We start from the raw sequence: 12,425 nt of genomic DNA on the forward strand, positions 1-12,425 counted from the left end.
TAAGGCTTAACGGTTGTAAAGTCAGATTTCTAACTAGGATTTTTCTGGCTCCAAAGTCTGCACTTTCTTGAGTATCCTACAAGGCATCACTTCTAGTGTTACAAATCCCCTAGATACAAAACAGACCTGACATGAAGATCTGGGGCAAGTGGACAAGTCACTTACACAAACTATTTCAGTTATTGGAGGATTTCAAAGAATGCATTTGTGCCTAACACTGAAAAACCACTCAGCCAACTGCCATGCTTTGTAGTGTCTTGTCAGTAAATATCAATAAAAGTACAGGAATGGCACCCAAGGAAGTCCCGCCCTCACACACAAATGCTCCAACCGTTTTCTGGGCCAGCTCGTCTGTCAGCTGCTCGTTGGCCCTGGTCTTGTCCTCCACTTCCTGTGACTTCTGGTCATAATTGACAGCCAGCTCCTCCAGAGCTTGGAGAACTTCTTTCACCTCATCTTTGGCTGCCTCATTTTCAATCTGGAGACGTGTCAGCTCCTCCTGAATCTTCTCATAGTCTCTTCTTGTGGAAGCTAAAAGCTGGGGAAATTAGATGGTATGGAATTGGTGACTCTAATGTTTAAAGGTTTATGTTCAGTGCTCTACCCAAAGATTAGAGAAAATAAGTTTAAAAATCTCAGGATAACTGGAAACCATACTATATAGCCACATGCTAAATGAAAAAACAGCATGTTGTCTTGAAAATATGTTTCTCTTTCTGTTTCTTTCTTATTTAAAGCTGCATAAGCTTAATTCCAAGAACTGATTACAGATCAAGAATCACCACACTTTCTAGCTGACTGGCTATTCCACATGTTGAACAAAGGATGAGGAGGAGTAATTTCCAAGGATATAATAATACTTACATGGCTTTTTACTATCATCATTTTTTTCACATTGTAAACTGGTCGATTTCAGAGTCAATCAAAACAGTATAAGAGAGCAGTCCCTAATTTTTCTTAATATTCATCATCAACTACAGAAGAATTCACCCCCTCCCCCACATTAACACTAGTAAAACATGAATGACTGACCTTATGGATACCTTTATTACTTTTGTGCTTACTGTATTTTCTGATTTGCCTATAGTGAACAGATACTGTCTTGACAGTATAGAAAAACAGTAAGAGTCTTCAGTGTAACAAAAAGGAAAGCTTATCACAGCAGTTGTACCAAGTCGGAGATGCACAGCAACAGAATGGGAGGGAGAGGGCAGGAAACACTAAACAAATGGAAGACTCAACTGTAGTTAAGAGGAAAATCAATTACATATGGTTCCTGCCAAGAGAAATGTTTGCACAGAGGGCATAATCACTGTTCTAAAGAGATGAAGGGCAACAAAGAGGAAGAGAAGAAAATGGTAAGAGAGTGTGTTACGTCTATGAGAGGGGTGGGACTGGGGCCATGAACCATGGCCACTTGCTATAACTGTATCATATGAGCCAATCCATAGCATTTTAGCAACAAAGCAGAAAACACCCGAAAGCACAAAAGAGAAGACATACTTAGGCCCTCACAGCAAGGGAATTACGAACCCTCTGTATTTGATAGATTGGCGATCTGCTCTTTGCTTAGGTTCCTGTTTGTAAAATACTTGGCAAAAATACAACATAATAAAGACATCTACTAGAGAATTGAGTGCCATCCAGGGAGAGACTGAAAAAAATTTGCCTCCTTGTGAGTGTATCACATATATACTAACACAGCGCTTGGACCCCTGTCTTCTGTGCTTTCCTCTTCTCTGCATTCTATATTTGTTCTTTGAGTATTTTTTTTTCCCTACAAGACAGCACAAGAACATGGTGTATATCAAAGACCTGAGAAAAGGCTGAAATGGAATGAACCAGGAGTGCTGGGCCCTGGGTATGACGAAGGAGGATCATCCTTGCCCCACTACCAAGCTCCTCTCTCTCTGCTTGTCACAGATTGTGTACCAACCAGTTATTTACTCTCAAAACCCTAGAGCTCTACCAAGTCAGACATTTATTTTCTAACTTCAGCTAAAATCAGCTTTTAGCAGCCACTGAAAGGAAATCTACCAAGAATTTTCCACGATTCAGTGATTTTTTTTTAAAAAATTCTTTGCATATTAAATTTCTGGAATAGCCACAACAGACAGTCATAAAAGAACTTTGCAAAAAAAAAAAAAAATTTATTGCATTCTTTACCTCATCCTGATCCAACATCTGTTGCTTTAGCTTTTCAGCCAGCTGGCTCTGTTGGTTAATTTCATCATCCTGAAATGAAACATCATGTTTAATTTTTTGTGGTTAGTTATGTCATTTTTGATAGCCTGGTTTCTCGATGGATGGCAGTCAGATACCAGGATGCCAGCTGTAAGCTTGCTAATAAGATGAAGCAAATGGTGTGGTGCCTCCTCACAGATGAGAGACTGGTTCAAATCCACATCACCCACCTTTCTCAGCCGATGAAACATTTAGATATTCTGAGAAAATCAATACCCTCCACATTCAACTTAATTCCTTCTCATCCAGAAATCAGCGATGTAGGGCTTGGAAACTGAAAGGGACTTGGAGTTATCCCTTCCAACTCAAAGATGTTAACAGTGAATTCCTAGCTCAAAAAATTACGGAGTGAATCTCTAACCACTGGTACTGTAACAGGTACATGTCCCAAACCTTGTCAAACATGTCCGTGAGGGGGAACACTGCCATGCGACAGCTGAAAGGGACCAGTATTTCCACTTCAAACCTCTTACTTAGACTAGGAAACATTTACTAGAGAATTCATCTTTGGCATTAGAGAGCTGCCTTTGATTAGGAGCTAAATTTCTTACCAGTCTGAAAAAACCTCAAGGAAGTTGGCATGCAGAAACATGATTGCTTCGTTTCTGGTGTGTCACTGAAGTGGGAAAGGATCTCCCCACAGGCTAATTCACTCTTCTTGCTCTCAGCTTCTGCCACTAGGTGTTGCTGCCACAAAAGCCAGAGCTGCCACCTCCCACGGCCCAGCGTAAGCATCTTCGCCTCTCCCCTCCCCCTAGATGTGGTCCAAAGCGGCAGGCGGCCAGCGCCTAACTGCATGAGATTCAATCTTGGTTACAAAGGTTTTCATGAGTTCAAAGGAAATTGTGAAGCGTAGCCTGTGCAGAAAGACAGCGCGGCTTCCCACGTGCCTCTCCCTTAGGAACAAGAGAACATCCTGTGTGATGACGCTTTTGGGGTCTAAACCCCATGCAGAGTTCAATCCAGTTCAGTGCTCCTCTTTGTGCCAGGAGCTGCCCAGGTGTTTCCACCAGCAGCCCTCAGACACCTACCTGTGCTGCGCTTTCCTCCTTTTCCAGAGTGGGGGTTAGAGGGTAAATTCAAGGGCCGGGGTGCAGGACTTCAGTTTTCCCCAGGATACTCTCCTGCCTGTTCACTTGTGTCAGTTCATCCACTTAAATCAGGTTAACCAGCATCACAGCCTGATGCTTTCCACGGAGCAAGAAAATTCTAACATTAACATTATGAGATCTGGGTCTCCTTTTCCTTTGTGTAGAACATCTTTTGGGCTTATTTCTCTGTTCAAGGAGATGGTGTTCCTACTGAACTTTTTAACACCAACTCAACTATTTTATATATAGGAAAATTCAAATGCCAGAATATTTTCTGAAAAGTGCTTAGAAATCTATTATCCATGGACTAGATCTTAACAGCTGGCCTCAGGCCTGTGTCAACAGATTCTAAGAGATGCACTTGAATGTATAGATACAGACTCCATAGCACATCTTATCCCGAAGTTTTGAAAATGTTTTTACAAGTTAAAAACTCTTTAATGGTTCTAAAAAATACTCATGGCTTTCCTCGTGAAGTCAGATTTCTGGCAGGAGAATTAGGGAAATTATACCAGAGTAAGTGAAATCTCTCAAAAAAAAAAAAAAATTATTTCCCCAACTAGAAGACTATTATGTTGGACATATTTTCTCTTCTACTATATAAACTTAGAATGTCAGTTACCAGGAACAGTTTTAGTGTTTATGTTCCTCAGCGCACAAATATTAAACAACTTAACATAAAAGACTCAAGAAGTTTAACATGGAAGAGCTGCCACCTCTTCCCCTGGGACGTATAAGCAATGGCTACAAGTGATATAAATCACGAGAGAGACAGAATAGCAGTGCAAGCGCTTTGTTCTTATACTGTGTTCATTTCAAAGCCTGACGACATGGGCTTGCTCCTAACAGGTGATGAGCTGAGAGACGGTTATTTCTGAGGTACCATGAGAAATCAAGGGCCCTTAGCATGTCTGGAAAGGAATGACGACCAAGGATTACATTATAACAACATGAATCGCTTATGTTAGAGACATTTCCAAACCTACACTTACCCTTCCTTAAGAAGGAATTAGCATAGTCTGTTGTGATTTCTTTTTTTTTAATTTTCAAAATTTTCAGAGGAAGATGTGCTGTGCAGTCCATATCTATACATTCAAGCGCATCTTTTAGAATATGTTTAAACATGCTCACTCTGATGCCAACTGTTAAGATCTGGTCTGTGGATAATGGATTAGCAGGCACTTTTCAGAAAATATTCTGGTATTTGAAATAAGTGAGTTGTCAATAGATTACTGGTCAGTCACCCTTAATGATAAAGCTGTTTTTGTTGCAAAGGTACTCAGTGAAATGATTCGATGAATACCGTAAGTGCAACATCTGCTTACACTTAAATTCTGCTCTTACATCTCCCACAGTACAGAAGCACTGGAGAGGTGATGGGAAAAAAGAGACAGAGCCACTGCCAAACTGCCTGTCTTACAACTGTGCTCTTAGCCCACCTCTGCACCACCACCCTCTGATACCCCCATCATGTGGCTTCTCCCTTAAACAAACAGAAAGGGAGAAGATAGAAAAGAAACTAATATTGAGTGAGCATCTGCTATGTCCTAGAATCGTTTACTCCCCAATGCAACCTTCTGAAGTGACAGATGTGAGCTCCATGTTGCAGATAAGAAAAACAACTTCAGCAGATGGGTCATCAGCCCAGGTCTCAGCATTGCTAAGCCACAGGACTGAGTCTAAAGTGCCTGCTTTCCCATCACACAGCACTGCCTTAGAAAAGGACCTGTCCTTCGACCCCTGGAAGGTCAGCACAGAGGGACAGAGGGGGCATCGGGAAGAAGAGCACATAGAATCTTTCTTCCAGCACATTCTAGACAAATTCATTAGGACTGACAAGTTCCTCATTTCAAGGGGTAAAGCCAAAATAGGATGAGCACTGGACTGGGAGTCAGAAGATGTGTAAGCTCACTGTAGCTCTGCTACCTCCAGGCAATGTAAGTCATCTAAGCACCCTGGGCTAGCATCTTATCTAAACCTAGATACTTTCAGCCACTAATAATCTATGAAGGTGCCCTGTCCCAACTCATGTATTCTTAAAAGTATCAAACCATCAACATCATCAGAAGCATGAAATAGCTTCTAGAACCTTTAAAAGGCGGACAAATAAAAATGACACCTGGTAAGACATACCCAGGCCATCCATGGGTAGAGATACAAATGGCATGACAAGCTTCGGTATCCCCCCACCAGGCTGAGGCTTTGGGGCTCAAGTCCTTTCCCAGATCTCTCAGCATTGCCCTGTGATGGACCACAAATGCTAATCCCAAAATGTATGCTTACCAGGGTTTTCAAAACATACACTGAAGGAAAGGAATATGACAGAAAATGTCCTAGGCTGGGAATTAGGAGGCAGAGCTCCAGGGTCAGTTCTGCCAGCTACCAACTGAAAACTGCCAAGGCCTGGCATTGCCTACATTTCAGACGCCGAATTCAAGACTCTAAAGTTTTCTCAGATCCATGAAAAATTCTCATGCTACCAGGGTAAAAAGATCCCAGTTCCAACCATGTTTGGTTTCTATTTGTAGAGAACAGAGAGCAGAATCAGGTTATCACCCCACATCCAGGATTCTTTGGGGATACTAAAAATGAACCCTTCAATTCTAAATGAGTAAAAAAAAAATTGCAATATGCTTCAACAATAACATTTCTTTGGAGAAACAAAAAAAAAATCCACATAGACTGCTCACTTCCTTATAGATCTCCCTTTTCTCTCACTTTGTTTGAGGTTTTACATAAAATACCTGGGTAGAAAGAGAAGGGTAACAGTATGTCCAGTGCCTAAAAAGTAATTAATCCAGCTCTCACAGCATGAATATCTTATTAAATATGTCACCCGAGGGGTTAAGGTGACCCCAGTTTAACACTGTGGTGATAATGCAAACTCCCAGAGCCACAAGCACAAAGAGAACCAGCTTCCTTAGGGCAAGCAGTCACATTTCCCTTGTAAAGGTGAGGCCAGACTCTGAGCTTTACTCAGAAGAAAGAGGCTTGTAAGATTAATGACAACGTTAACATAACAAAGCTGTTCTATCCAAGCCAGAGGTGTCCCCAAGCACTCTGAGCTGAACCACAGCAGAAAAGATGAAATCAGATTAAAAATATCAGCAACCCGGATGAAATAAACTGAAAGGATTTAGGTATTCCAAGGGCAATATGCCAAGGTCACGTGAAACATCAATTTAATTTCCTTTGCCTCTGGGATTCCTAACCTGACCTTCACTGGGAATGAGTGAGACAGTGTTCTCCAAGATCTCTCTTCCTTTATTCCAATTTGTGCACTGATGGGATTCTTTGAGTCCCAAAAGTCTGCCAAGAAATTGGACATCCCTAATCAGCATATCCAAATGACTTCATTCAAGAGGATGCCCCTTACTGATGCTGTTACTGGCTCCTCATTCCAGGACCTTCCATGATCAAAGTACACACTTGAGTTTTGGGAGCCACCACCTTTGCCCCGAGAGCTGGGACACTGCTGGAATTTCCAAGAGGTGACAGACAAGCCCAGAGAAGAAAAGCAGGGAGAATTAAACAAAGTTCACTCACCCTCCACCCTCATGCTATGATAAGGTCCCATCCAGTTTCTAGATGTGAAGATTCTGTCTACTGAGGTCAGTCTTTCAATCAAATTTCCATGAAAGTTTCCATTCCCCATGAATCCAGTTCCCCCAGTGGCACTAGTGGTAAAGAACCCGTCGGCCAATGCAGGAGACATGAGAGATGCTGGTTCAATCCTTGGGTCAGGAATATCCCCTGGAGGAGGGCCTGGCATCCCCACTCTAGTATTCTTGCCTGGAGAATCCCAGGGACAGAGGAGCCTGGTGGGCTACAGTCCATGGGGTCGCAAAGAGTCAGACAGGACTGAGGCGACTTAGCACACAGGACAGCCCAATAGAGCTAGGGTGAGTATTAGGAAAACAGACATAAACATCAGTCTTCACTCTTACGTCAGGTTCCATGGGGCTTGAGCTGCTTCCAGCCAGTAAGTCTAGGACCTGCTACCTTTAGCTTTTGTACCAGCGTGAGGTCTATAAACTCTGACCACAGACCTTATCATCCAGTTGTCGGTAGAGACTGGAGATCTCCTCATCGTACTTCTCCTTCTCCTCTGCAGAGATGCCGGCAACCACGGGAGCAATGTTGTCTATGATGGGGGTGTTATCACAGGGCTCTAGAGTCTTCTGGTCCTTAGCGCTGATCTGTTCTTCCTCAGGCACAGCTTCTCCTGCAAAGCGCAGCCAAGAGGAGTTAGGCATTGAAGAAATTTAGCATGCAGCCCTCCAGGAAAAGTTACAAAAATAGTCAGCTCCAGGGAAAAGACACAAAGGACACAACAAGGAGCTGTTTAAAGTTAATAGTTTGTCATCTTTCTGTTTGACAAGAAAGGTCATAGTTAATTGACCAAACGAGTATAAGGAAGATTATGTAACACCCCCTTGCTCCTGATGTAAACTGGCTCCATCAACCATGCAAGCTCTCAACTAATCCAACTTTGCAGCGATACCCAGAATTTTTTGCAAACATTTTTCTTCTGTTGAGGAATATGCTGGGGCTTTACTAGAATCATGTTCTCTGTGATGATGGATTCAAAGGGAAGCAGACCTCTGAGGCACTCTAATTACAATTAATTAGGTTACTGTTTCATTAACAGCAACAGCCAATCAAGGAACAAATTCACCATTGTTAATAGAACACTGTAGGGCCCAAATAGTCATGCTTTGAGAATCCCTGACTCTGAAGGAGGAAGTTGGGGTGGCCCTAGGACCCGGGAACTCTGACTGACGTTGCACACACACACACACACACACACACACACACACTACTACTCTCTCCCCAAGGAAGTCAGAATTAATTGGCGGACTGGAGAGTTCAAAGAGAATAACTTCCTGTGATATCAGGTAGTCCCAGGAAAGAAACAGCAGCCCACCAAGAATATTGTGCAGACTCCTCCCCGCATTTCGGTCTGCAGAGGAGCAGTGTCGGCGCCTTGGAAGGAAACAGTACCAAATGCAACCATGCAAATTGAGGGAAAGGGGGAAGTTCTTAAACTGGCCGAGGGCTATCCCCAACAAGAAAACCACCTCGCAAAGACAGACTGCAAAAAAGGAGTCTATGGAAACCATGTGGCTCAACTGTCTCTCTTAAATATCTACTTGGAAAGCAAACCAAAACCAAACATACTTTTCCCTTACAATGTTTACCATCAGCTTCACACTCAATTTGCTACAATCAGTGAGTGTCTGCAACGTCCCAGGCCTCCCCCAGTTCTCAGCCCATAAAATGCATTCTGTGGAAATTCCCCAGGAAAACTGTCCAGAGCCAGAGGGAATTTCTCAAAGAAAAAACAACAACAAAAGGCACTCAAAGATAAATGACAGAACTTAATTCCTAATCCGTGGCTTCATGAACAGTATATATCACATCTCGAGAAACCCCCCTCAACACTGACTGTGTACATTTATCTCAATATAAACAAAGCACTTTGTGATGGGTTAGCTTTATTGCTTAAGACTCCATTATCTCACTCGATAATCACAAAACGGTACCATAGGCCTCCACGTCAAACAAAATCAACACTCAATGATTTCACCTTGATATCACAGTTCCATTTGAAGCAGCAACTTGAAGCAAAACCTGGAATAAATTATTACTTTGCTGAATATAAAACTGAGCCAACTGTTTTTTCTTCTAAAGCTCAACCAGACTGTACTGTACCTAAGCCCTTTTCTAAAATTATTGACCTGAAACAAAACCAGAATATCAGAGTAGCCTTTGAACTGAACCTGAACCAAATCAATATTTCATTCAGTTCCAATTCTTGGTTTAAAGCATCCATCAGCAACCTTAGTGTGCAGACTGGATTTCATCCAATTAAAGCACCTATATTCTCTATAGCCTGCTAAGTCCAAGGGCTATAAAAGCTGTACAGTGTTCTATTTAGTTCCCAAGTTTTTTTTTCTGTTTGTTTAAAACATTATAAATATAAAATTATAAAAATATATGTTTGTCTTTTTCTAACCATAGAGTATATACTAAAATTTGAAAGCCCTCTTTCACCTCCACCTCCCAACTCTGTTCCTTCTTAACAGAATTTCACCATTAACACTTTGTAAATGTCCTTCTCCCACTTGGATTATGACTGTAAATTTTTCAGTTCCAGCTTCTGAAATTTATGAACAGGGCAATCCAGTGCAGTATGAATTGATCTTCCAGTTAAATCTTAATGAAGAGGAAATTCTTAATTGCACTGGACCAGAAAGCAGGCAGAATATAGTCATACTACCCACAGGCCAGGCCAGCCCAAGTCCAGAGGTATGATACAAAAACATCTGAAAGAGACATCCGAAACCCTGTGTTCTGTGGTGCCAAATGCCCAGAGAGGCAGTGATATTGTGAGACTGGGGTCAGCTAAGGAGTTGCCTGGGGCTTGCCTGGTGGCTCAGATGGTAAAGAATCTGCCTGCAATGCAGGGGACTCAGCTTCTACCCCTGGGTCAGGGAGATCCCCCAGAGAAGGGAATAGCTACCCACTCCAATATTCTTGCCTGGAGAATTTCACGAACAAGGGATCCTGGTGGGCTACAGTCCCATAGAGTTACAAAGAGTCAGACACAACTGAATGACTTTCACTTTTTTTGTTTCCAAGGAGTTATCTGGTGCATATTTCCATGTGTTTGGTGGGAGGAGGAGTCAGGGATGAACCCCACAACCTAGCAGTGGGTGACCTGCTGTAACCAAAAGCCACAGGCATGACTACCCCTAAAGCTGCCCTCTTCTTGCACTGAAAAACTGTAGCATCACAAAGTACAACCACGGTTGTTCCAGACTAGAAAGGTTCAATAAGCCAGTCAACACGGCTCTGAGAGGCACCTGAAGTGACCAACAGATGCTACACACACACATGGTCAGGGCCATAGTGGGACACTCGGTCACCTGCACCTTCCACAGATTCAGCTAATCACAAGCCATCTCCCACTTCACTTCTTGCTTTGTTTTTTGTAAAGGCAAGGAAACACCAATGCTTTGAACACATCATTGTTCTAAAGATTAATTAAAACAGTATGTGTAAAAAACACAAAAATCCATTTCTTATCCCCTCCACTCCCTGACCAAGTGTCAACGTTTTAGGTTTTGTACATAAAATATTATTTTTACTTATTCTGAGATTAGTGTCTCTGGGGTCCTGACAATACCTTTAGTGGTTAGAGCTCAGTTCCCAAAATAAAATACAGTATAGCCATGAGAGTGCCTTTCGGGTTTATTTTTATTATGAAAACAATATTTGAAACCTACACCAGGCCTTCTGGTTTCCCTTGAACAGCTCTCTCAATCAAAGCGTCAACATGTCCCCCACAAAGCTACATCTGAACAGCGAGCCCATCCCAGTTTTTATTCTAAAGGTCAGGCAGTCACGATTATTTTTTGCAGCAGTCTTTCAGGCCGAGAAGAACAAAGCAGCAACACGCAGCAACAAAAGCAGCGGGTGTCTGCCGGGGAGAGCACAGCTCCTGCCCAGGAAGGAAGCAAGAGCCAGTTTTCCCAACACCGCTGCCCTTCAAAGGACCCAGAAAATGACTTCCAGAAGCGTCCCTAGTAACTACACCGTCCGGCTCACAAACACGTCTGGGGATTGTAAATTCCCAACCCGCGGCAGGACCCGACACCAGGCAATCTGTCTCCATGGCAATCTCACGGCATTAATGGAGAATATTCCCTGCACTGCAGTGGACCGGGTCTCCAGAGAAGCCCCCACCAGGTGATTACAGAATAACCAATCATAACGTGGAAGACAGCTGCAAACAAACCCTGGAGAAATAATGCCCTGAAATCTGGTGGTAGGAGAAGGGGAAGGACCACAAACGAAGATCAGTATTTATTTTTATTTTTACTCTCCTTTATGTGAAAAGCAAATTTCTCTTAGTTTATCCCTTCAGGATTTATACTTGCTGTCCATAGAGAAAGGGCATGTAATATTGTAAAGCATCATATTTTTTAGAATGAAAGGTTCCCCCCAACCCCCACCTCAAGAAAAGATTTCCTTCTTTACATAAGCATTCTGGCATTTCCTATTGTCAGATGTAATTACCTTTAAGGACTAAAAAAATTTGTGTGTACACAGGAGTGTTCAGTTGGAGCACACCTATAAGGTTTACAGAGCATTTTAATTATAAAATCAAAATCCCCACAGGGCATAAATAACATTTCCACAAAAAATAGAAATCCATCTATTGCGATAAATAAGAATGACAGACTAATCAAAAATTCTTGTTAGCACTATTAGTTAAAAAATTCTAAAACAGGATTTTTGAGTTTTTGTTAAAAAAATAAAAATAAGATAGAAAACCATTAGACTGCCAGTAATTCATTAAAATTTCACACATGAAGTAGCAACAAGCTAGTTATCCTTTTCATAAGTCAAGCCCCTAAAGCCTCCGGAGAATATAGTAAGGTAATTGCCTTCTCTCTGCAACTCCAGGGCATAGACTGGCTGGTCACTCACAGCTTCCACCAGAAACCAGATCAGATCTGGCAAAGGAGGTGCTTTCTTTTAATACCAATTAAACAGGCCCAGTGGCAGACCTAATGGCAGGTAATTTCTATATCAAAGAAACGAAAAAGGAAATCTTTTAAGTTGCCAGATGGGTGAGAGCAGCAGGATACAAGATGTCATTATATAAATGGATGGTTTAAAAAAAAAAAACTCATTTCTTTATGGGATTATTTTGTACACACGTAGCATCTCTTACCCTAGCTGCTCGAAATACTGTAAGAAGCTTAAGACATTCTCTCATCCCTTCTAGAGTAATTTTCTAATAAACTGGTCACCCAGGAGTCAGCATCTGCTTTACATTCTTTTTACACAGGCCACACAATTCTCCTAGCAGTCAGCATTTCTACAAGTGTTTGGTTGTCTCTCGAAAGAAGGGAGAGAGCCTAACAAACTAGATCTCTCAAATGAAATACTAACTTCTGAATTTCTACAATAATCAGAAATCCAAGGAGGGGCACGTCTTCTAAATATTTAATGCCACAAGAGCAAACTGTGTGAGCAACTACAGAACCCGCACAGTTTCACAAAGCACCCACCAGC

The 12,425-nt window shown here is 42.1% G+C and overlaps 1 protein-coding gene across 3 annotated transcripts in view; it reads right to left on the bottom strand.

Moving 5' to 3' along the window:
* Positions 1 to 12,425, bottom strand: part of KIF5C (kinesin family member 5C) — a 151,253-nt gene that overhangs the window by 45,751 nt on the left and 93,077 nt on the right. For all 3 annotated transcript variants that reach the window (XM_061135114.1, XM_061135116.1, XM_061135115.1), the window contains 3 exons: positions 7,385 to 7,560; positions 2,167 to 2,235; positions 332 to 538 (listed from right to left, as the gene is read on the bottom strand). In XM_061135114.1, the coding sequence (XP_060991097.1) occupies positions 332 to 538; positions 2,167 to 2,235; positions 7,385 to 7,560 (452 nt within the window). The remainder of the gene's footprint in view (positions 1 to 331; positions 539 to 2,166; positions 2,236 to 7,384; positions 7,561 to 12,425) is intronic.

Source organism: Dama dama, chromosome 33, assembly GCF_033118175.1.
Source record: "Dama dama isolate Ldn47 chromosome 33, ASM3311817v1, whole genome shotgun sequence".
NCBI lineage: Eukaryota > Metazoa > Chordata > Mammalia > Artiodactyla > Cervidae > Dama > Dama dama.